Below are 25,255 nucleotides of genomic sequence, written 5' to 3'. Positions count from 1 at the left end.
CATGCCAAAAGGATAGGCTGTCACATTTATCACCGAGAAGCTGTCTCTCCCAGAACTGGGACCACCAGCCATTAAATGTGGAATGTGCTCATTAAGAGAACAAGAAACTTCATTTGGACACAAGTTCTGGTTCAGATGCACCAGAACTTACAGCTTCCATGAAACTGATGCCATTGTATTCTGTGGACAAAATGTTATCATTTGATATTAGATTGGTTTCTGTGTGATGTTTTATGCCTGATCTACAGATTTGCCAAGAAAATTCCTCAAGTTACAAAGGGACTTTAACTTATCACCATGCTTTCCTTTGTATGAACGTACAAAGTTGAAATACAGATACTCACATTCTTTACTTCTTTTAATCTGTGCAACATACACATAGACTATGTCCACCAGCTACAATTAGGTCCTCATTATTGGATTACATTTTTAGTGTTAAAATTGTTTAATTAGTAATGTCTAGATTAAGCCATTTATAATTTGATTTTGCTTGCACTTATTATTTGTATATGTTTTAGTGTTTACTTGATGTTACATAAGACAAGACCAGTCACCATGTATAACATTTCATTTGTTACAGCGTTTTAAGGGACCACGTATAAAACCTTAATATTCTATGCATTTAATATTGCTGTTTAACCATTCTGACTTTCCTGCTTATTTGAGTACCAAAGTGATCGTTACATGTGTACTGTGTTATGGTGTGATGGAACTTTGAGCTTGATGAAAAGAGGAAAGCTTAGTTATCGCAGAAATCAGTTTGATTTCTGATCTGAAGAGATGGAACTCTTCACCACTGGTGGAACTCATTTCTCCGCCCTGAAGTGACCACTGCCCCAGGGGTATTTAAACCAGTGACATCCTAGTTGAATCGGATTTCCATTTATCTTCAAACCTTATCTTTTTGCGTCACATTATTTTTCTTTAATTTTCCTTTGTTTTTAAATTTGTAAACTTAAGTTAAACTTAGAAACACGAACGAACAATGAATCTTGTTACGTTAGAAAGTCATCAAGAAACTCTGTGAAACGGAAACTATCACAAACAGTCTTTAATTGACTCGCTATTATGGTTGACTGTTACTTTGCTGAACCCGAGCTGTCATCATCAACGCGGGCGACGATTCCTGGCCCAGAGGCCGTAGCACCTGGACCAGAGAGGGCACGCCTGCTCAACCAAGCTGGTAACGGGAGACGCTGCACAGCGGCCTACAGCTCCAAACTAAGGTAAAACAAACATCTCTAATCCTCTGGGAATTCTGGTGTTTCTCAAAGCGCTAAAATTGAATAACCAGTATTTCCATATTGTGTTATTCATATATCCAGCAGTGTTAGATTAACAAAAAAATTAAAAGGAATCTGTTTTTTTGTGCATTGTTCCTCAGATTTAAGCAGAGGTCACTGAACCGCGACAAGAATTCACGGCATAAGACTGATTTGGTTTTATCACGAGAAAGTTGTTATTGTTGTTCATAACTGGTAACTCATTGAATTGACATCTGGCATTGACTAGATTGATACAAGCGTGGTTTCAGCTTTAAAACAAACCTGGTGCCCCAACTTCTAGGAATATTAATGTTTCTGCATTAATATCAAACTATTATTTTGAATCCGCTACAAGTGTGAGAACACGTTTTTTTAAGACAGAACTTTTCTATTTAACTCGTCACTACAGCCACAGTTTTTACTCTATGAACATATTTCTTTTACTAAGTCGTAGTCAAACTCTAGTCTTCTTTCTAATGATGTGTCTGGTTAAGCCCTCAGAGCTATAATTTAGCCTTTATCTGCCTTAAAGTGCAGGGAGTTCCAGAAATCCTCCCATAGACTTCAATGAAAATGTTTCGCTGACTTCTGGCGAGAGTCGTAGAGAACTGGCATTTTTTTAATTGCGTCTGTGGCCACAATTTTTACTCCTCAATCATAAAATTCACACTGAAGACTTGGGATTCATAAAGAGCAGTTATTTTTGTGATAACCATTACGCTTTTGCTGTAACATCCCAGTTTACACTAGGACTACTAGGTTTTCTATATATACCACCTTCACCTACTAGGTGTTCAAATGATCTGCTCGGCTAGCTGACACCCTGAATTATCTGTGAACACCTGTTTTTGTTACGTAAAGAGGGCCATTACTGACGCACTCCATGGGGTGGGATGCATGGGCTGGCTTACCCTTCTAATGCTTGCAAAGCTGAACAGTTCCTATGAGTCTATGAGTGACATCCACTGTTACAATGTTCCACCGCTATGTGCTTGGATTTACAACGTGAAAGGACGGGTGTCATTGTTGCGGTCTCACCGAAGGAAGCAATAAAAGACATAAACAATACAATAAGACAGTTTCAGATCTTTCTCAAACGTGGTTAAACTTTGTTTATTTACAAAAAAAAATAAATAAAGTTCACATATTGTTTGCACTGTAACGTCACCAAAAAGTACAGAAAATACGTCAGTACACCCATCTAGTTTTAACAAATGTGCAATAAAAAATTAAACAGAAAATGCTTGAAAGCATTTCCATTTTATATTCTGTTTATTTCGTAATTACTCCCTTCCTCTTGGGACCTGGTGAACACATGCCTGTACATAACTTTTTGGGTTGTATTACCATAGTAGTTAGTTCTGCTTAATTGAGACATTTTGCCTCAGCATTTATACGTATGTGCATTTCAAACGAGGGTGCGTACAATGCTTGATTTGTCTCATGGCTCCTGTTGAAAAAAAAGGATCTATTCCCACAGTCCGTCATTCACTCACAGAAGTAAGTACATGCTTGATACTTATAATGTGTTTAAATGTTAGTTTGTCTGTTTAAAATGTAGTAACCTATGTGGGAGGCAAGTTAGCAGCTAGCTATGCTAACGGCTACAGCCAGTCGACAGAGCCTTTGTCCCCTTCAAATGTGCTCATGTGGGCTCCTGCAGCCACACACCTGTGTGGAGAAAAGCTAATGGCTATCGTCATTCAAGCAGCTACAGGCAGGAAGCGGTGGGTCTAGCTCGCTGTAGTAAGTACGTGCTTGATACTTAATATGTTGGTTGGTCTGTTTAAAATGTAGTTACCCACATGTGAGACAAGCTAATGGCTATTGGCATTGAGCGGCTACAGGCAGGTAGCGGTGGGTCTAGCTTTTGGCCCTTTTCTGTAATCGCATACACCTGGGGGGAACAGCTGATTGTTATCGCCCTTCCAGCGGTAACAGGCAGGGAGCGGTGGATCTAGCTCGCTGTAGTAAGTTTGTGGTTGATACTTGTGATGTCTTGATATGTTAGTTGGTCTTTTTAAAATGTGGTAACCCACATGTGAGACAAGCTAATCGCTAGTGTTGCCAACAGCTACAGCGAATCAACCGAGCCTCTGTCCCTTTCAAATGTGCTAATCTGAGTTGGTGCAATCACACACCTGTGTGCAAAACTGCTAATAGCGATGGGCCTGCAATCAGCGACAGGCAGGGAGGAGGTGGTGTATGGTGCTGCCGCTCCTATTTGTGTGTTGCGTTAGCTGTTAGCATGCCATTAGGCCTTTGCACTGTAGAGCTACAGCTGGTCGATCGCTACAAAAAGAACCTGCAGATGAACGCGGTTATGTTTATTACCCCGTCCTGTGTCACAGCCTAAATCAACTTGTGATTTTGGGTTATGTCATTGTTCTATCAAATTCTAACATGATTACTTGGAATGATTACTGTGTTGTGATGCAAGCTTAGTTGCTTATTAGTCACATCTCTACAAAAACTGCTGCTTATCTGGTCAGTTACCTATAGCTTGTACCATGGCGACCCGGGGCCGGGTCGCGGGGGCAGCAGTCAGAGCAGAGAGTTCCAGACTTCCCTCTCCCCAGACACTTCCTCCAGCTCTTCCGGTGGGACCCCAAGACGTTCCCAGGCCAGCCGAGAGACGTAGTCTCTCCAGCGAGTCCTGGGTCTTCCTCGGGGCCTCCTACCGGTGGGACATGCCCGGAACACCTCCCCAGGGAGGCGTCCAGGAGGCATCCGAACCAGATGCCCGAGCCACCTCAACTGGCTCCTCTCGATGTGGAGGAGCAGCAACTCTATTCCGAGCTCCTCCCGGGTGACAGAGCTCCTCACCTTATCTCTAAAGGAGCGCCCAGCCACCCTGCAAAGGAAGCTCATTTCAGCCGCTTGTATCCGTGACCTTGCCCTTTCGGTCATGACCCAAAGCTCATGACCATAGGTGAGGGTAGGAACGTAGATTGACCGGTAAATTGAGAGCTTTGCCTTTTGGCTCAGCTCCCTCTTCACCACGACGGACCGATACACCGACCGCATTACTGCAGCCGCCGCACCAATCCGTCTGTCAGACTCACGCTCCTTCCTTCCCTCACTCGTGAACAAGACCCCAAGATACTTAAACTCCTCCACTTGGGGCAGGAACTCTCCTCCAACCTGGAGAGAGCAAACCACCTTTTTCCAGTCGAGAACCATGGCCTCAGATTTGGAGGAACTGATTCTCATCCCAGCCGCTTCACACTCAGCTGCAAACCGCACCAGCGCACGCTGGAGGTCCTGGCCTGATGAAGCCAACAGGACAACATCATCTGCAAAAAGCACAGATGCTATCCTGTGGTCCCCAAACCAGACCCCCTCCGGCCCCTGGCTGCGCCTAGAAATTCTGTCCATAAAAATAAAAAAAAGGGCAGCCCTGCCGAAGTCCAACATGCACCGGGAACAGGTCTGACTTATTGCTGGCAATGCGAAACAAGCTCCTGCTCCGGTTGTACAGAGACCGAACAGCCCTTAGCAAAGGGCCCTGGACTCCATACTCCCGGAGCACCCCCCACAGGATGTCAAGAGGGACGCGGTCGAATGCCTTCTCCCGATCCACAAAGCACATGTAGACTGGTTGGGCAAACTCCCACAAACCCTCAAGCACCCTGCTGAGGGTATAAAGCTGGTCCAGTGTTCCACGACCAGGCCGAAAACCACATTGTTCCTCCTGTATCCGAGGTTGACTATCGGACGAATTCTCCTCTCCAGTACCCTGGCATAGACTTTCCCAGGGAGACTGAGAAGTGTGATCCCCCTATAGTTGGAACACACTCTCCTGTCCCCCTTGTTGTGAAGAGGGACAACCACCCCGGTTGTCCAGTCCAGAGGAACTGTCCCCCTCGTCCACGCGATGTTGCAGAGGCGTGTCACCCAAGACAGCCCCACAACATCCAGAGACTTGAGGTACTCGGACGGATCTCATCCACCCCCGCTGCTCTGCCACTGAGGAGCTTACTAACTACCTCAGTGATCTCAGCCTGGTTGATGGGCGAGTCCGCCTCTGAGTCCCCTGCCTCTGCTTCCTCAGCAGAAGGGGTTGAGGAGATCCTCAAAGTACTCCTTCCACCGTCCAATAACATCCCCAGTTGAGGTCAACAGCTCCCCACCTCCACTGAAAACAGAGTTGGTAAAGAACTGCTTTCCCCTCCTGAGGCGCCGAACAGTTTGCCAGAATCTCTTTGAGGCCGAGCGATAGTCCTCCTCCATGGCCTCCCCGAACTCTTCCCAGGCCCGAGTTTTTGCCTCCGCAACGGCACGGGCTGCAGCACATTTGGCCTGCCGGTACCCATCAGCTGCCTCAGGAGTCCCACAGGTCAACCATACCTGGTAGGACTCCTTCTTCAGCTTGATGGCGTCCCTTACCTCCGGCGTCCACCACCGGGTTCGGGGATTACCACCATGACAGGCACCGGAGACCCTGCGTCCACAGCTCCGAACGGCCGCGTTGACGATGGAGACAGAGAACATGGTCCACTCGGACTCTATGTCTCCAACCTCCCTCGGAATCTGGTCGAAGCTCTCCCGGAAGTGCGAGTTAAAGGTCTGTCTGACAGAGTGTTCAGCCAGGCATTCCCAACAGACCCTCAAAATACGTTTGGGCCTGCCAAGTCGTTCCAGCCTCCTTCCCTGCCAGCGGATCCTACTCACCACCAGGTGGTGATCAGTTGACAGCTCAGCCCTCTCTTCACCCGAGTGTCCAAAACATATGGCCGAAGGTCAGGTGAAACGACTACAAAGTCTATCATCGACCTCCGGCCTAGGGTGTCCTGGTGCCATGTGCACCGATGGACACCCTTATGTTCAAACATGGTGTTTGTTATGGCCAAACTGTGCCTAGTACAGAAGTCCAATAACATAACACCATTCGGGTTCAGATCAGGGAGGCCGTTCCTCCCAATCACCCCAACCCCGGGCCTGGCTCCAGGGTGGGGCCCCGGCTGCGCCATACCGGGCGACGTCTCTGGCCTTGGTCGTCCGCCTTTCATAGGGGGGTTAGTGAACCGCTCTTAGACTGGCCCGTCGCCCAGGAGCTGTTTGCCTTGGGAGACCCTACCAGGGGCTTTTAGCCCCCGACAACATAGCTCCCGGGGTCATTCGGGCACACAAACTCCTCCACCACGGTAAGGCGGCGGTTTAGGGAGGAGCAAGGACCAATACAATTTACAGTAAATTTAATATTGTCTTTTCGATACTGTAGGGCACATCCCAGTTACGCACATGCGAGGAGGCTATCAAACAGAGAAATCACTGCAGACTGTTGATACACAGACATCTCCTGCCCAGCTCAGTATGATCAGTCTCCTTTAAAGCTGAACATTGGCAGTGAAATAAATTAACAATTAAATAAATACATATATAGATTAATTATTAATTTAACTTTTTTCATGATTTTTTTTTCAGAGCTTTATTCTTTGCAAAAAGTGCTGGAGTTACTCGGGCTAATCCATGGAGACAAGTCGGATTTGGAACATTTGTCTGACAATGATGATACTGTCTTGGATGCTGATTATGTACCCACACCATAGGTGCAAAGCAGCAGTTAGGATGGCAGTAGTGATGAGGACCCCATTCCAGAGCCCATTGAGCATAGAAGGGGACATAAACGTCTCCATGGTAAAAAAAAAATAGTTAGCCAAGACCCAGTGATATTTGTTTATCTTAGTTAATTAGGACTTAAGGGTCATGTGAAGGATATATTTAGACATTGCAACATTCAATGTTTGTAGCAAAATGCTAATTTACAACACAGATTCAGGGACAGAGTCAGGGACAGTTTCAGATTATGATACTGCCAAATCCCACACCGCCAGACATGGCCACCAAACTCAGCAGACAATACTGAGCATGACAGACATGGCAAAATAGTTCAGTGGGGTCCCACTGAACTATTTTGAACAGTACATGGATAAAGATTTTATGAAAACTATTTCAGATTGCTCTAACGCTATATCACTGTCAAGGAGTGGGGATCTACTCAATACTTCAGTAGATGAGATATACCATTAATTTGGTGCCTGTATTTTGATGTTTTGCGGTCCAATACCCAAAACTCAGGATGTACTTGTCTTAAACCTTGAGATTTACTTCCATCACTAACACATTCGCCCGCGATAGATTCTTCAAACTGAGGCAATCAGTAAAAGTGGTGATTGATGATGACGTGCCAGAAGACTTGAAGAAGAGGGACAAATTCTGGAAGGTTAGGCCTTTTCTGGATTGGATTCTGCAAGGCTGCAGTTGCTGCAGAGATGTACTGCTTGATCAAGTGTAAGAAACGGTCTGGGTTTGGGAAGCTTAGTCATTGCTTGTCTGTGTCAAACTGAATTGTGGCACGAAGGTCAAATTATGAAGAAAGCTATACATGACTGGTACAGTAATGAAGAACAGGGTCGCTGCAGCAGTGCAGAAATTACCCACTGACAAAGCCATGAAAAAAGCAGGAAGAGGTACCTCAACAGAGGTTTCCACTGAAGATGGAAAGATGTGTGTAGTCAAATGGTACGACAACAAACCAGTACTATTGATGTCTGTTGTTTACAGTGCACAGCCTGAAGACACCTGTCAACGCTGGGACAAGAAATTGAAACAATATATGGCTGTCTCGCGACCAAGCATTGTCCGTGAGTACACCTTTAAGATGAGTGGAGTTGACTTGGCTGACAGAATGATGAGTTACTATCACGTGAGCACTCGTACTGAGTACAGCGCGCATGCTAATGCACTTCACGGATCTGGCTTTAGCCAACAGCTGGCTACTCTACCGTAAGGACCTAAGAAATATGTGGTCAAGAAGACAATGCAGAGCTGTCAGAATATGACAACCATTCAAAACAAGGGAAGACATGTTCATGTACTGCTGTTCAGGTTGGAAATAAAGACATTTAATTAAATTCAGACTGTCCATTTTTTGTGTACACCATGTTTTTTTCTAAAACTACATCACTACATCAAAAGATGATGCTTAGTTTTCATACTTATTCCATAAGCCCAAATAGCAGAGAGAAAACAAAAAAAGACTAACAAATTAGAGCTTGGGTCTTATTGGTGCTGGGCAACAATTAAACTCCTTAATCACAGTACTTGCATGAGTTTTTTGCGATAATAATTGCGATTAATGTATCAATATCAGAGGCATTTAGTAACACCCATTTTAATTTTAAAACTACTATTCTCAGTTGATACATGTATCGCCGTAAATTTTACAGTCCATTCTTTTTCATATAACTTGTTTATTCTTCCTGTGATGGTGCGTCATGAGGGGGGCTAACAAGTGCCGTCATTCGTTAAGATTTGTTACTATTAACGTTCAGACCGACATCTTCCAACACTAATCCGCCTGCAGTTTGTACGTAGCTAATCACTTACCTATGGCATTTGTTAGCTTGCCTTGCTTTTGTTTATACTTCTCCCACACGCTACATCCAATGTAGTCTGCCGAAGTCTCCCTCCGCTGTTTGTTCAGGTGGGTGATTTGTTGGTGTCAACAGTGTGTATTGCATTTAAGTGATACCTCAGACTTAAAGTACTATAGTGATTCAGCTAATTCATATTCAGCTGTGTCCACGAACTCCACCATTCGGAATAGAATTAAATTGATAATGTCCACTTAGGACACCTTTATTCTGTTTGGTTCTAGTTCAGTAAGAGCTGCAGCGGTCTTAGGCCCCGCCCCCAAAGGCTTTGTTTGGTTGAGAAGCATATCGCAGGCCAGTATTGATTAACAGCTCGCTCCTGAGACCTACAGTTTGTCTGCATGAGTATTCAGACCCACTGAGCAACGTAATTTCCAAATATTAATAATGAAACTAAACTGTGTTAATGCACGATTAACGCGTTAACGTGCAAAGCACTAATACATACATATATGTGTGTGTGTGTGTTTACAGATGAATGCAGCATGATTGTAGCAGACAAACTGATCAGGAGGGCTGGTTCTTTTCTAGGGGTGCAGCTGGACTCCCTACATGCTGTAGCTGAGAGGAGGATCTCTATCCTAAACAACACAATTGTTGTCCCCTACACAGTGTGCAGTGACGCACCTTCAGCCAGAGGCTGATCAGTATCAGATGCTCCACAGAACACCGGAGATCCTTCCTGCCGGTGGCCATCAGCCTGTACAATTCCTCCTCTCAACCAACTTTTTAATGTTGGTCATCTGTTAAATCTTTGACATTGTTTTGTCGTTATCAGCGTTTTGAGCCTTTTCAGCAACATAACTGCTCTCACACGGAATTTCTCTCAAGAAATTACTTTTTCTAGTTGGAATAGTGTATCTGCCCCGATTAGTTTACTACATTCAAGATATGGAGAAATATTAACTGCAGTAATTCAAAATGGAATTTAACATTTTTATTAGCAAAGTAAGTTTATTACTGAACTGTTTAAACCAATTTTTTGTGACAGTGGTTACACAATAAACCTTAAACCTCCTCTGGGTATATCTTAATGAGGTGCTGCAATTCAGTGGGGTAACCAGTGACCGGGCAGCAGTGGTTGGCCTTTACATAAATATAGATGCAGTGGTAACAGAAGACAAAGCCAGAGGTTGACAGCACCGCGGCGTTACCGCATGTCCTCCTGCACAGGGAACAGTTGTTGTTCTCAGACCTAAACTGCATTTCTTTCCTGTGACTGGATGAAAAAGATGAAAAATCCATGCAGCTGTACTCCTGCAGGTGCAGAGGGGGCAGAGGAACTGGCAGGGAGGTCAGAGTTTTTACAGCGCTCTGGTTCTCAGCGGAGTACCACCAATCTACAAACTGCAGGAAGAAGACGCCCAAGGACAGGGAGGTAGATAGGGAGGACGCCAAGACCCTCGTAGCTTGTGACACCAACCACCACATTCTCTGCAACAGGCTGCAAACAGAAAAGCAATTTATAATACTAGATGTCAGACTTATGTTCATCTTCAAACAACATATGTAGATCTGCCCACTTCAAACATGAGGGAGCTAAACTAGCTAGTATTAGCTACACTTGACGGTCATTCTACACTTCTACAGATACCACATATCCTGATTCCTGGTATACTGTAATCAGGGAGCAAATATTTATATGCAGAACACTCAACCAAAGTAGCACTGAAATGAATAATGCACCAATGGTTTACAGTGTTGGGAGACCTCGTGTATAATCTGTTATTAACAGAATTATTATTAAGGTCCCAGGTGCTCAAACAAAGGAGGTACTGCAGCCTGTATGTAATGTCTTCATCCTGATAACACATAATAAACATTTAAATAAGCCACAGGTTGTGTCACCTGTGCACCACTACTCTAGCTGTAGTTGTAAATCACATCGCTCCTCAGAAACAAAATGAGCAGGGTGAATCTTTGGAGATCCTATGCTGAACGTTTCCCCAGGCAGGGAAACTTAGACTTTCAAGGAGTTGTTGTGAAGATCTTAAAAGTGTCAGTAACACAATTAGAAGACCTCAATAGTTATACTATTGATGACTGTGAAGCTGAATTGCAAAGGTATTTATCTTACATGGCCAAACCCTCAACGGAAACTCACCTGGCCCAAGAGGTAATAGGTGATTTGGCTCTACTGTGCCACCGCAAGGCGCAGCTGAAGGCTGCAGAGTATGAAAAGAAGCTCTTCCTTGTGTGCAGTGGCTACAGAGCTGAGATGGAGACCGTTTCGCACCTCGAGCAGAGTCTCTGGGTAATGAAACAAGAGCTGTAGCAGCTCCGGGAGGACAAGGAGAGATTGCAGCAGGACCAGGGCGCCCTACAATCTAGTCTCCTTGCGGCCCACCAAGAACTTGAGAAAGCAAGGAGGAATGGCCAGAGTGATCAGGTAGATATGGCAGCCAGTCCAAGGAGACCAGATCTGACCAAGTCAGGCTTAGGTGGTGAGAGTAGGCTAGCTCCCAGGAAGGCTGAGAAGCCCCCGCCTATTGACAGCCAAACAAACCGATGCAAAGCTGCAGATGCCCCAAGCATGCGCAGTGGCTCTCGCCCAAAGGCTAGAGACCCCCCAGCCACCTCCTTACGAGCACCGGCTCAGTCCAGCCACTTGTGTAACCAGTGGGATAGTCAACTGCAAAGGTTTTCAGACCACTACAGTGGCTGAGTACAGGAACACTAGTACTCCACTGCACCGGAAAGCATCCAGAGCAAACTTGATTTACTCCCCCTCATGCACTGAGGACAGGGAAGCCCCCACTCTGGGGAGGGAAACCCAACCTGAGAACCAGAGTGACAGGGACAGGTTAAGCCCCTGTGGTAGGAGAAAGCACCCCGTCCCAAACGCAGGAAGCAGTGTCGGGTTTACCCCAGTTACAGCAACCAGTGGGAGGACACAAGCTCAAGTGACTCTGATAGTGCTTATCCTTCCCAAAACTTAGGTTTGCGCCTACGCCAGCTTGAATCCAGGCCAGGCGCCAAGCTGGGGAACCATACCTGGCAACCCCGCTGAGACGTCCGCCTGGAGCCTCCACCGCAGCCAGCAGCTGAACCAACATGGACGTCATCACAGAGAACGGGCCTGATCACCCATCTACTCCCAGCCACCCGGCGGGGAACCGCCAGCTTAATCATCTCACCTGCTGCCGCCTCAGTTGATCACAACGCGATCACCGCGCCGCACACCTGGACCGGACCACAACAGCGTACAACACATGCACGCAACGCCGGATTTTCTCACCAGGATTGAGCAGTAAGGCAGAAGCATTCTTTTAAGTCTGAGCATAGTAGAACTATAGGGTATCAGTAATTATTTTATTGTTGGGTTGTTTTGTTTTCATGTTGCTGACCACGCGATCTGATCACTGTGTATTTCCGGGATCACGTGACTGTAACGCTAGTTACTGGAGGTGCATATTGGAATGCTGAAATCTGTGATTTTGCTATCTTAGGCTTGATTTATTGTGGTACTGTGCGGTTGCTCTGTTTCTGCTGTGACCACGCCAAGCACACGATTCAACCACTGCAAGCTTCCGCGATCACGTGGCTATATCACCGAATATAGGCCCACGTGTTTGTGAGACCGCAAGCCTTGTTCACGCTAGTCTCACTTCACACTCCGTTACATGCTTCTTTTCCTGGCGCACACCATTCAAAGGGCTCACCGGCACATCTGTGCCATCTCACCACGTCCCTAAAGGGGGGTGCGCTTTCCCTTCTCCTTCTTCTCTATCTCTCACACACACACACACACACACACACACACACACACACACACACACACACACACACACACACACACACACACACACACACACACACACACACACACACACACACACCTTTTATCTCAGGTAACGCGCATACACATACAGTACTTCCAGACGAACACACCATAAAATTAAGTTGTGATTTGCTGAGTTATTCAAGATATTGTTGATACTTGGGTTAATATTAATCGGGTTAATAATTAAAGCGTTCATAATTTAATTGGTCGTTGTCTGTGATTATTTGTATATAGTTTTACAGCACTGGTAAATTGAGTCGGCTATGGTACGGAGCTCATCCTTCAACCAACTTAAATACAATTGAGACAGTATTGGCAATTCCAAATTGGTTATTGGTTCCTGGTAACAGGGTGTTGCCCCGTAAATTAATTAATTATTAATTCAGTTAATAATTATTAATCAATAATAAATAAGTGTTTCACTTACCAAACTATAGACTTTTGTCATATAGTTATATATTTAAGCTAATAACCAACATTTGTGAATCTAAATTATAAACATAATTGGTATCTCCACTCAGGAGTTATAAATTCAATTATTATAATTTGTGCTCCTCACATATCCCCAACAGCAGTTTCACTCTCATAACACGGATGATTATCTGACTATAATCATAAAAATGGAGACGTTACTAAGGTTCATAATTCATAGTTTTAAATAGTTCCTTCGTTGTTTCACTTGTCTGTGAGAGACATTTATTATAACATTTAACCCAGTAATCCAAAAACTGGGCAAAACGCTTTCTGTGTCATAGTCATACTTGTCTTCTTTCTAATGATGTGTCTGGTTAAGCCCTCAGTCCTATACTTTAGTCTGTAGCTGCCTCAAAGCGCAGAGAGTCACTTTTTATGCTTCTGAATAGTTAACTGTGACTAGATAATGAGATTTTTTTTATTGTTCAGCAATTGTGCACACACCTTCTTCAGATCTATTCAATATAAAAGCACCAACCCAAAACTAACTTTTATAGCAGAATTTCTGGTTTTGAGTGGTTTATTATGAGTAGTTTATAAGACTATTTTACTGTGTATTAAGTGTCCTCAAACATCCAGGGATCTGTTGTAGCCATTCCTCCAGTTTAGGGGTCACTGCCCCCAGTGCTCCAATCACCACAGGCACCACTGTGGCCTTCACCTTCCAAGCCTTCTCCAGTTCTTCTCTGAGCCCTTGGTATTTCTCTAGTTTCTCATGTTCCTTTTTCCTGGTGTTGCCATCGCTTGGTATTGCCACTTCCACCACTACGGCTTTTCTCTGCTCTTTGTCCACCACTACAATGTCTGGTTGGTTCGCCATTACCATTCTATCTGTCTGTATCTGGAAGTCCCACAGGATCTTGGCTCGCTCGTTCTCTACCACCTTGGGAGGTGTTTCCCACTTTGACCTTGGGGTTTCCAGGCAATACTCTGCGCAGATGTTCCTGTGTACTATGCCAGCCACTTGGTTATGGCGTTCCATGTATGCTTTCCCTGCCAGCATCTTACACCCTGCAGTTATGTGCTGGATTGTCTCAGGGGCCTCTTTGCACAGTCTACACCTTGGGTCTTGTCTGGTTTGGTAGATCTGGGCCTCTATGGCTCTGGTGCTCAGGGCCTGCTCCTGTGCAGCAGGGTTGAGTGCCTCTGTGCTGTCCTTCAGCCCAGCCCTTTCAAGCCATTGGTAGGATTTGTTGAGATCAGCCACTTCAGTTATGTTCCGGTGGTACATCCCGTGTAAGGGCTTGTCCTCCCATGATGGTCCCTCTTCCAGCATCTCATCCTCTGTTCTCCACTGAAATTCACTCAGCACGTCATCTGTCGGGGCCTTATCCTTGATGTACTTATGGATCTTGGATGTTTCATCCCGGATAGTGGCTCACTAGTCCTCGGCCTCCTTCCTTGCGGCTAGCGTACAGTCTCAGGGTGCTGGATTTGGGGTGGAACCCTCCATGCATGGTGAGGAGCTTTCGTGTCTTAACATCTGTGGTCTGTATCTCTTCCTTTGGCCACCTTATTATTCCCACAGGGTATCTAATCACTGGCAGGGCGTAGCTGTTTATTGCCTGGGATTTGTTCTTGCCATTGAGCTGGCTTCTTAGGACTTGCCTTACTCGTTGGAGATATTTGGCTGTTGCCGCATTCCTTGTTGCCTGTTCAAGGTTGCCATTTGCCTGTGGTATTCCAAGGTACTTGTAATTGTCCTCAATGTCTGCTATTGTTCCTTCTGGGAGTGAGACCCCTTCTGTCTGGATTACCTTGCCTCTCTTCGTCACCATCCTCCCACATTTCTCGAGCCCGAATGACATCCCGATGTCCGAGCTGTAGATCCTGGTGGTGTGGATCAGTGAGTCGATGTCTCGCTCACTCTTGGCGTACAGCTTGATGTCATCCATGTAGAGGAGGTGACTTATGGTGGCCCGTTCCGGAGTCGGTATCTATAGCCAGTCTTGTTTATTATTTGGCTGAGGGGGTTCAGACCTATGCAGAACAGCAGTGGGGACAGTGCATTTCCTTGGTATATGCCACATTTGATGGATACTTGGGCAAGTGGCTGTCACGATCTGGGTTTTGTTTCTTGTTGTTTCCTTGTTTTATTTTGGTTCCAGGTTCCATTTCCGGTTTTATTTTGGTAGCACTCCCGGTTTCTGTTTCTGTTCCTGCTTTACTTCCTGTTTACCCGTTGTCACAGCTGTTTCCCTGTCAGTACCGGTCTTCATTACACACACCTGTTTAGTATCAGTAATCTAGTCACGTTGTATTTAACCACCACCAGTGTCCCCAGTTCCCCGCCAGATCGTTGCTTGTGCGTATCCGTCATAGTTCCCAGTTCCTTTCCGGCCGTGTTTTACGTTTCTTGTTTTCTGGACTGCTGATGCCGAGCCTGCCTAATTCCTGCCTGTTACCGACCTTGCCTGCCCGACCACGATTCAACGCCTGACGTATTATTGGAATAAACTACGCTCGTTAACACCAGAAAAACCTTGTGTTGTGCTGTGCATGCGGGTCCTTCATCTGCCGTCCGTGACAGTGGCTTCCCATTGGCTTCAAGGGTGGTTCTCCACACCCTCATCGAGTTTGCAATGAAGGCCCTTAGAATTCTATTGATGTGATGCTCCAAGCATTCAGTGATCCATGTGTGTGGCATTGAGTCATAGGCTTTCTTGTAGTTGATCCAGGCTGTGCACAGGTTGGTGTGTCGCATTCTGCAGTCTTCGGCGACTGTTCTGTCTACCAGGAGTTGGTGTTTGGCTCCTCTGGTATCCTTACCAATGCCCTTCTGTGCTTCGCTCATGTATTGACCCATGTGCCCATTTATCTTAGCTGCGATGATGCCTGACATGAGCTTCCATGTTGTGGAGAGGCAGGTTATTGGCCGGTAGTTAGATGGGACTGTACCCTTTGAGGGATCCTTCATTATCAGGATCGTTCGCCCTTCGGTTAGCCATTCAGGGTGAGTCCCATCCCTTAGCAGCTGGTTCATTTGTGCTGCCAGGCGCTCATGGATTGCAGTGAGCTTCTTTCGCCAGTAGGCGTGGATCATGTCAGGGCCAAGTGCTGTCCAGTTTTTCATACCTGAGACTCTTTGTTGGATGTCTGCCACTGTGATAGTCACTGGATTCTGTTCAGGGAGGTTGCTGTGATCTTCCCTCAGATCCACCAGCCACTGTGCATTGCTGTTGTGTGATGCCTCCCTCTCCCATATACCCTTCCAGTACTGTTCAGTTTCCAGCCTTGGTGGGTCTGCTCTGTTGTTATTACCCTGCCATTGAGAGTACACTTTCGCAGGTTGTGTTGCGAACAGCCAGTTTATTCGTCTGGCTTCGTTATCTCTGGTGTATCTCTTTAGGCGGCTGGCCAAGGCTTGTAGCCTTTGCTTGGCAGTTTCGAGTGCTTCAGGTATGGGCATTTGGCTGTACCTGTTGGGCATCCGTCTTTTCATTTCACCTCTCTGGGCCTCTGTCATTTGGCTCACTTCCCTCCGAGCTGCCTTGATTTTTGCCTCCCACCTTCGTTTCCATGGTGGGTATTGTTTCTCATGGCTCCCATGGTTGCTCTTATAGCCAAGCACCTCTAGGATCACTGATGCTGAAGCGTATATCAGCTCATTGGTTTCTGTGATTGTTGTGGAAGGGATCGCTCTCAATGCTGCATTCACATCTTCCATGAGACTTAGCCGTTGTAGTGGGGTTCGGGTTGCCTGTTAAATCTTATGAACTTAAGTGAAGTACCGTCAGAAAGTCTCATGGAAGATGAGATGCTGGAAGAGGGACCATCATGGGAGGACAAGCCCTTACACGGGATGTACCACCGGAACATAACTGAAGTGGCTGATCTCAAAAAATCCTACCAATGGCTTGAAAGGGCTGGGCTGAAGGACAGCACAGAGGCACTCATCCTGGCTGCACAGGAGCAGGCCCTGAGCACCAGAGCCATAGAGGCCCAGATCTACCACACCAGACAAGACCCAAGGTGTAGACTGTGCAAAGAGGCCCCTGAGACGGTCCAGCACATAACTGCAGGGTGTAAGATGCTGGCAGGGAAAGCATACATGGAACGCCATAACCAAGTGGCTGGCATGGTATACAGGAACATCTGCGCGGAGTATGGAATGGAAACCCCAAGGTCAAAGCGGGAAACACCTCCCAAGGTGGTAGAGAACGAGCCAGCCAAGATCCTGTGGGACTTCCAGATCCAGACTGACAGAATGGTAATGGCGAACCAACCAGACATTGTGGTGGTGGATAAAGAGCAGAGGAAAGCCGTAGTGGTGGATGTGGCAATACCAGGCGATGGCAACATCAGGAAAAAGGAACATGAGAAACTAGAAAAATACCAAGGGCTCAGAAAAGAACTGGAGAAGGCTTGGAAGGTGAAGGCCACAGTGGTGCCTGTGGTGATCGGAGAAACATCCGACATCTCAGTCCAGAAAAGTGCAGTCCTAGAAACAGCAAGGATACTGCGCAGAACCATCAAGCTCCCTGGTCTCTGGTAGAGGACCCAAGCTTGGAAAGTGGATAAGACCACCCGCGGAGGGTGAGAATAGAGTGGTATATATATAATTACCCTACCTATCTTCTTCTATATCCTTTCAAAATAAAAGCACCAATCCAAATCTTTAGCTAAAAATAACATTATTTCATCATCCATCCATCCATCCATCCATCCATCCATCCATCCATTTTCATCCGCTTATCCAGGGCCGGGTCGCGGGGGCAGCAGTCTAAGCAGAGAGTTCCAGACTTCCCTCTCCCCAGACACTTCCTCCAGCTCTTCCGGTGGGACCCCAAGACGTTCCCAGGCCAGCCGAGAGACGTAGTCTCTCCAGCGAGTCCTAGGTCTTCCTCGGGGCCTCCTACCGGTGGGACATGCCCGGAAATCCTCCCCAGGGAGGCGTCCAGGAGGCATCCGAACTAGATGCCCGAGCCACCTCAGCTGGCTCCTCTCGATGGGGAGGAGCAGCAACTCTACTCCGAGCTCCTCCCGGGTGACAGAGCTCCTCACCTTATCTCTAAAGGAGCGCCCAGCCACCCTGCAAAGGAAGCTCATTTCAGCCGCTTGTATCCGTGACCTTGCCCTTTCGGTCATGACCCAAAGCTCATGACCATAGGTGAGGGTAGGAACGTAGATTGACCGGTAAATTGAGAGCTTTGCCTTTCGGCTCAGCTCCCTCTTCACCACGACGGACCGATACACCGACCGCATTACTGCAGCCGCCGCACCGATCCGTCTGTCAAACTCACGCTCCCTCCTTCCCTCACTCGTGAACAAGACCCCAAGATACTTAAACTCCTCCACTTGAGGCAGGAACTCTTCTCCAACCTGGAGAGAGCATACCACCTTTTTCCGGTCGAGAACCATGGCCTCAGATTTGGAGGAACTGATTCTCATCCCAGCCGCTTCACACTCAGCTGCAAACCGCACCAGCGCACGCTGGAGGTACTGGCCTGATGAAGCCAACAGGACAACATCATCTGCAAAAAGCAGAGATGCTATCCTGTGGTCCCCAAACCAGACCCCCTCCGGCCCCCTGGCTGCGCCTAGAAATTCAGTCCATAAAAACCGGTGACAAAGGGCAGCCCTGCCGAAGTCCAACATGCACCGGGAACAGGTCTGACTTATTGCTGGCAATGCGAACCAAGCTCCTGCTCCGGTTGTACAGAGACCGAACAGCCCTTAGCAAAGGGCCCTGGACTCCATACTCCCGGAGCACCCCCCACAGGATGTCACGAGGGACGCGGTCGAATGCCTTCTCCAGATCCACAAAGCACATGTAGACTGGGTGGGCAAACTCCCACAAACCCTCAAGCACCCTGCTGAGGGTATAAAGCTGGTCCAGCGTTCCACGACCAGGCCGAAAACCACATTGTTTCTCCTGTATCCGAGGTTCGACTATCGGCCGAATTCTCCTCTCCAGTACCCTGGCATAGACTTTCCTAGGGAGGCTGAGAAGTGTGATCCCCCTATAGTTGGAACACACTCTCCTGTCCCCCTTTTTGTAAAGAGGGACAACTACCCCGGTTGTCCAGTCCAGAGGAACTGTCCCCTCCTCAACGCGATGTTGCAGAGGCGTGTCACCCTAGACAGCCCCACAACATCCAGAGACTTGAGGTACTCAGGATGGATCTCATCCACCCCCGCTGCTCTGCCACCGAGGAGCTTACTAACTACCTCGGTGACCTCAGCCTGGGTGATGGGCGAGTCCGCCTCTGAGTCCCCTGCCTCTGCTTCCTCAGCAGAAGGCATGTCGGAGGGGTTGAGGAGATCCTCAAAGTACTCCTTCCACCGTTCGATAACATCCCCAGTTGAGGTCAACAGCTCCCCACCTCCACTGAAAACAGAGTTGGTAAAGAACTGCCTCCCCCTCCTGAGGCGCCGGACGGTTTGCCAGGATCTCTTTGAGGCCGAGCGATAGTCCTCCTCCATGGCCTCCCCGAACTCCTCCCAAGCCCGAGTTTTTGCCTCCGCAACGGCACGGGCTGCAGCACGCTTGGCCTGCCGGTACCCATCAGCTGCCTCAGGAGTCCTACAGGTCAACCATACCTGGTAGGACTCCTTCTTCAGCTTGATGGCGTCCCTTACCTCCGGCGTCCACCACCGGGTTCGGGGATTACCACCACGACAGGCACCAGAGACCCTGCGTCCACAGCTCCGAACGGCTGCGTTGACGATGGAGACGGAGAACATGGTCCACTCGGACTCTATGTCTCCCACCTCCCTCGGAATCTGGTCGAAGCTCTCCCGGAGGTGTGAGTTAAAGGTCCGTCTGACAGAGGGTTCAGCCAGGCGTTCCCAACAGACCCTCAAAATACGTTTGGGCCTGCCAAGTCGTTCCAGCCTCCTTCTCTGCCAGCGGATCCTACTCACCACCAGGTGGTGATCAGTTGACAGCTCAGCCCTTCTCTTCACCCGAGTGTCCAAAACATATGGCCGAAGGTCAGGTGAAACGACTACAAAGTCTATCATCGACCTCCGGCCTAGGGTGTCCTGGTGCCATGTGCACCGATGGGCACCCTTATGTTCGAACATGGTGTTTGTTATGGCCAAACTGTGCCTAGCACAGAAGTCCAATAACATAACACCATTCGGGTTCAGATCAGGGAGGCCGTTCCTCCCAATCACGCCTCTCCAGGTATCACTGTCGTTACCTACGTGGGCATTGAAATCTCCCAGAAGAACGATGGGGTCCCCAGTTGGAGCGCTTTCCAACACTCCCTCCAGGGACCCCAAGAAGGCCGGGTAGTCCACACTGCCATTTGGCCCGTAAGCACAAATGACGGTGAGTGACCTAACCCCCACCCGAAGGCGCAGGGAAGCGACCCTCTCGTCCATCGGGGAAAACTCCAACACATGGCGACTAAGCTGGGGAGCTATGAGCAAGCCCACACCAGCCCGCCGCCTCTCACCGCAAGCAACTCCAGAGTAGAAAAGGGTCCAGCCCCTCTCAAGGAGTTGGGTTCCAGAGCCCAGGCTGTGTGTGGAGGTGAGCCCGACTATTTCTAGCCAGTACCGCTCGACCTCCTGCACAAGCTCAGGCTCCTTTCCCCCCAGTGACGTGACATTCCATGTCCCAATAACCAGATTGGTTATCTGGGGATTGGGTCGTCTAGGCTCCCGCCTTCGACTGCTGCCCAATCCACTCTGCACCGGCCCCCTACGGTTCCTCCTGCGGATGGTGGGTCCACTTGAGGACGGCCCCACGTCACTCTTTCGGGCTGTGCCCGGCCGGGCCCCGTGGGAATAGGCCTGGCCACTAGGCGCTCGCATACGAGCCCCAACCCCCGGCCTGGCTCCGGGGTGGGGCCCCGGCTGCGCCATACCGGGCGACGTCTCTGGCCTTGGTGGTTTGTCTTTCATAGGGGGGTTGTGAACCGCTCTTAGTCTGGCCCGTCGCCCAGGACCTGTTTGCCTTGGGAGACCCTACCAGGGGCATTTAGCCCCCGACAACATAGCTCCCGGGGTCATTCGGGCACACAAACTCCTCCACCACGGTAAGGCGGTAAGAACCGTCTTACCGTCACTGTAAGACGGTTCAGGGAGGCATTTCATCATTATTGCTTTCAACTGGTTTATTATGACTAGTTAAAACTATTTTACTGTTATCAATTACCTGGACACGTTTTCTCCAAAGCTTAAACTTTTTTACTCTGCAGCTACTTTCGGGTGTATTAAATGTTTCCACAACTTTAAGCTATTATTTGAGTTATAAGCTGTTGCTTGTCATGTTTTAGACTGTCGATAATGGCATTAGCTTATGTTGCTAATGTTAGCATATGTATTAGATCTGCTGGCAGCAACTAATTCAGTAATACTAGTTCAATTTGTAGGGAATATTCACCGCTGCTGACTTTTCTTAGATGAAGGTGCAGATTCTACTGCTGACGGGGGAATGTGTGTGTTACGGATCATTAGTTTTCTGCAGCATGTAAACAAAGCAGCAGTCCAAACTAGCTTTAGGATGCTAAGGACAATCCAGAAAAAACAGCTGGGACAGAACGGTGAAATGAGCACTGAGTAAGTAATATACTCAACTGTTTGAGTACAGTTATGAGCTGCTGCTTATTGTGTTTTGTACTGTTAGAAGTAGCGCAAGCATATGCTGCTAACATCAGCCTTTGCATTAGCTTGAGTGGCAGCAACTCTAATAGGAATAAAACGATTAATTTCATCATTCTTTATAATTAAAGAATAATGACAGACCAAACCACCAAAAAATAAGTTAACAAAAAGATAACTTAAAATAAATGACACAAATTATATATCACACATTCCTTCAGGTGTGTATCAGCGGGCTGCGTATTGTCACAGAGACGCTTGGAAGGGACAGTCGTCTTGTTTTGTCAGCCACTAACAGCAGATTCAAAATAAAAAGCTGCTAAACGACCTAGAAACTGTGTCTTTATTCGAACACACTGTTAAAATATAACCTTTGGTTAAAAATGTAAAGCAATGCCTGAATGTTTGTCTGTTAGATTCAGTTGTGTTTTTTGCAGTGCAGAGATATGATGCATCTCTGCCAAAGCCAGCTCTCAGTTCTCTGCTGCAGGAAGCTTCGCACTGCTCCATACGGTGTAACTTGTTGGTGCTGTACTCTGGCTCATACAACTAACCACAAATATCAGACTGTGCTAATAATCTAAAGCATGACCTTCGGCCACTGAATATTAGTGCTGTACGCGTATGCTTGAAAAAAACAGTGGCGGACAGAGCAGTTTCGCTCCAGCAGGCTGGCGTTGCCCCCCCTCTGAGAGACCGTTGCTGGGGCAGGTACAGAGATAACCATAATAATCTGCCAGGCTGTCTTGGAGGAGGAATAAATTATAATTTCTCTGCATAGAAAATATGGACTGATCTGAGTTTCCCTTCATTCTTACATACTACCCAAGGTCATTTTGATCAACCCCCACTGAAAATCAGTGAAGTTGTCTCTCTCATCTAATTGTAGGCTATATATTAATTGTATATTTATTGTATTATTTTCTCCAGCATGACTGGTAATCGTTTTTGCAGGATTAATAGTCTCCCACCTATTAGTGTTGCCAACATACCAATAGCTATAGTAAAGTACTTATGCCAGCCAGGAAGCTAAAGTAGATCTACGCACATTTCTACAGTCACATACACAATACTTCTGAATGTTTGCATAGATAAGTACTTACAACATGTTTTTGTGTGTAAGTAACCTTTGTACATAAGGCCCCAGGTGAGAGATACATGCTGAGAAATCCAGGTGTGTCACAATAATGAAGAAGAATAACCTGAGTTAGCTAAAACATACCTTTTGTTAAAAGGGCTGTCATGGCTTGTGGTTTTGAGTTCCATTTCTCTAATATCCTGGGCATTAAGCCGTGCCAGTCTCACCCTGGCCAGCCACAGCAGAGGACTATGCGTCTTGGTAATTCCAAAGACAAAGAGCAGCTGCTGGCAGAAAACCAAGGCTTGCCAGGCTGAGCTGACATATGGATATGCTGCTACAGCTGCCCGGTAGAGCCTCTGGCTCCTGGTGTGTGCTAGTTGAATGGAGAAATCCTCCTCATCTCTCTGCTTTGCCAACGTTGCTTCCAGCTTGGTTTGCAGGTATGGCACAAGACACAAAAGAAGAAGCGAGCACCAGTGTGATTTCCTGTGGATCCCTAGACGAGCAGTAAGTCCTGAGACTCTTTTCAGGCCGTAGAAGTTCTCAGAGAAGGAAGCACTACACTGAGAAAGGAAGTGGTTCTGAAGGAGGAGGTCCAGCATCAAGTAAAGTTCATCGAAGAATTTCCACAGGAAGCCAAAACGGGATGGATTAAACTCTGCCAGAACCTTGAACAATAGCCAGCAACAGGTTTGTTAGAATCAAAGCTGGACGTTATTTGCAGACCATTATGAAACAATTTCCTATTTATGTTGTCTTTTTGTCTCTGCCCTGAACCTAGTATCTCACCATGGGTTTTGTTGTTGTGCAAGTCTGACTTCTAGTGGAAAACATTCAGTCTTGCAGACATGCAAGTATTTAAATGTTATGTAACTGCTGTCTACACAGGCACACTGTTAAAATATAAATATCTGATTTTTTTATTACTCCAAGAAAATGTCCCTAAAATGACCCCCTGTTATTTCTACAAGAGCACAGAGGAAGGTTAAATAATGTTTATCTGTTTATCTTTTTAGACAGAGGAAGATCTCTGAGTCTGTGGCCTAAACTGCCTGTAGCATGTAATGACATGATAGTAAAACACTTTCTTTGTCATTACTTAAAACAAAGAATAAAGGTTAAAGCTGCCTGGTAGCACCCCTGCATATACAAATCAATACATCTAAATTAAACATCTGTTTATTCAAGTTTTTAAACTGACAGCAATTAAATCAAACAAACTGCTGTACTTTTAATGCAAAGTCAGTACAATACTATTACTTATGCAAGCGTAAATAACATGGTTTATAAGACAATGATAACTCCTAACGTTAAGTCGTTTTATTTCCTGAGAAGGAAGGTATGTGGTAGTTGTTGCTTTTATAGGTTTTTATTATAAATTCGGAGGTACCAGTTTTAATCTTCAGAAGACCTGTATTTAACGCAGCTCTCACCTTTACAGCGTGTCTCAGCGCAGGTTTCACCGCCTCCATCAGAGACTCCTGGGCCAGGACCTCAAAGACCGACGGAAGCTCATTCGCAGCGCTGGAAGTCAGGTGAGCTCCGGCCTCTGCCATCGCTGCGGCACAACACAAGGATGAAAGCTAAATGCGTTGCACACCGTTGCAGCTAACAATGTGGTGTGTTCTACTGACAAAATACATGTCACTGGGTGATGAGTGTAAAGCCTGAGTCACCTTTGCTAAAGATACGAGTCAACTAGCTTTCTAGTTTTATAGAATTATAATGTCGTTTAAGGTATTACGTATTTGTTGTTACAATGCATTCATGCAACCATTAGCTGCAGACGACATACTTTCCTTTTGCGTTAGTTTGTTGCAACTGACGTTTCCCAACACTCCAGTATCAAACGCAACACGGTCACTTTACTATTTTAAAAACACGCTAAAACATCACCGCAACAACCGAAACACTGCTTATTGAACATTTGTTTTTGACCATTGACTATGTTTACTACACTTCCGTACTTAGTCTACGTTCGTTCCGATTACGTCACGACGCCCCGTCGTATTTCCGTTTCATCATCATACCGGACGGATTTTTGTGTTAAAAAAATCAGGTATATAAGTCATATTATTATTATTATTATTATTATTATTATTATTATTATTATTATTATTATTATTATTATTATTATTATTATTATTATTATTATTCACTAATCATAGCTTTGCCTAAAGGAGCTTTAAATGTGTCCATCAGTGACAACGTCCAGCTTGACCTTAACTCAGATACGCTCCCTTTACCATCAAAGAAAACTTCAAAAAAGCTGCACGATATCTCCTAATTGAAAATAATACAAGACACACAAGTGCACTGATTGTGTTGAAGTGCATCACATTTCTGTTTTCTATCTTCCATCTGGCTCCCATGCAATCTCAAAAAACAAACTGTTGACATGTTAAAACAATATAAATATTGAAGTCAGTCAAAATAAATAGGATGCAAGGAGAACAGACACCATAATATGATCAAAACATTAGATCAGCTTCTACAATTCAGTGAGTAAGAGGAAACATTTGGTGGCCACAGAGGATTAGATAATTAATGACATAGCTGGCTGCTGTAATGGAAAAAAATTTGCCTTTGTGCTATTTCTTATCCAACACAGTCGTCATGTGCTGGTTAGGTGCAACACTGAACTGAACATTCTTAC

General features: G+C 46.5%; 1 protein-coding gene across 3 annotated transcripts; it reads right to left on the bottom strand.

Annotated features, from left to right (window-relative positions):
• Positions 1 to 2,344: 2,344 nt before the first annotated feature.
• pex12 (peroxisomal biogenesis factor 12) lies at positions 2,345 to 24,565 on the bottom strand. Of its 3 annotated transcripts, none has more exons than XM_029159384.3 (4): positions 24,395 to 24,565; positions 24,033 to 24,157; positions 22,741 to 23,267; positions 2,345 to 10,148 (listed from the first exon to the last, which is right to left on the bottom strand). In XM_029159384.3, the coding sequence occupies exons 2-4, from the start codon at positions 24,153 to 24,155 to the stop codon at positions 9,713 to 9,715; spliced, it is 1,086 nt and encodes a 361-aa protein (XP_029015217.1). In that variant the 5' UTR covers positions 24,156 to 24,157; positions 24,395 to 24,565; the 3' UTR covers positions 2,345 to 9,712. The 3 variants fall into 3 exon arrangements, with proteins under 3 accessions (XP_029015217.1, XP_055366643.1, XP_029015216.1); XM_055510668.1 differs by having other exon boundaries at positions 24,033 to 24,159; positions 24,401 to 24,565; XM_029159383.3 differs by having other exon boundaries at positions 24,033 to 24,565.
• Positions 24,566 to 25,255: the final 690 nt, after the last annotated feature.

This window comes from Betta splendens, chromosome 8 (assembly GCF_900634795.4).
Source record: "Betta splendens chromosome 8, fBetSpl5.4, whole genome shotgun sequence".
NCBI lineage: Eukaryota > Metazoa > Chordata > Actinopteri > Anabantiformes > Osphronemidae > Betta > Betta splendens.
Note: the sequence above shows the minus strand (reverse complement) of the source record. Positions and strands in the feature narration are given on the sequence as shown.

What these genes read in the sequence shown, in the direction of transcription:
- pex12 (XM_029159383.3), bottom strand. Translation starts at nt 24,155, where the DNA reads ATGGCAGAGGCCGGAGCTCACCTGACTTCCAGCGCTGCGAATGAGCTT. An exon ending in CGCTGAGACACGCTGTAAAG is followed by an intron (nt 23,268 to 24,032) that starts GTGAGAGCTGCG and finishes CTATTGTTCAAG; the next exon opens with GTTCTGGCAGAGTTTAATCC. An exon ending in GACAGCCCTTTTAACAAAAG is followed by an intron (nt 10,149 to 22,740) that starts GTATGTTTTAGC and finishes TTCTGTTTGCAG; the next exon opens with CCTGTTGCAGAGAATGTGGT.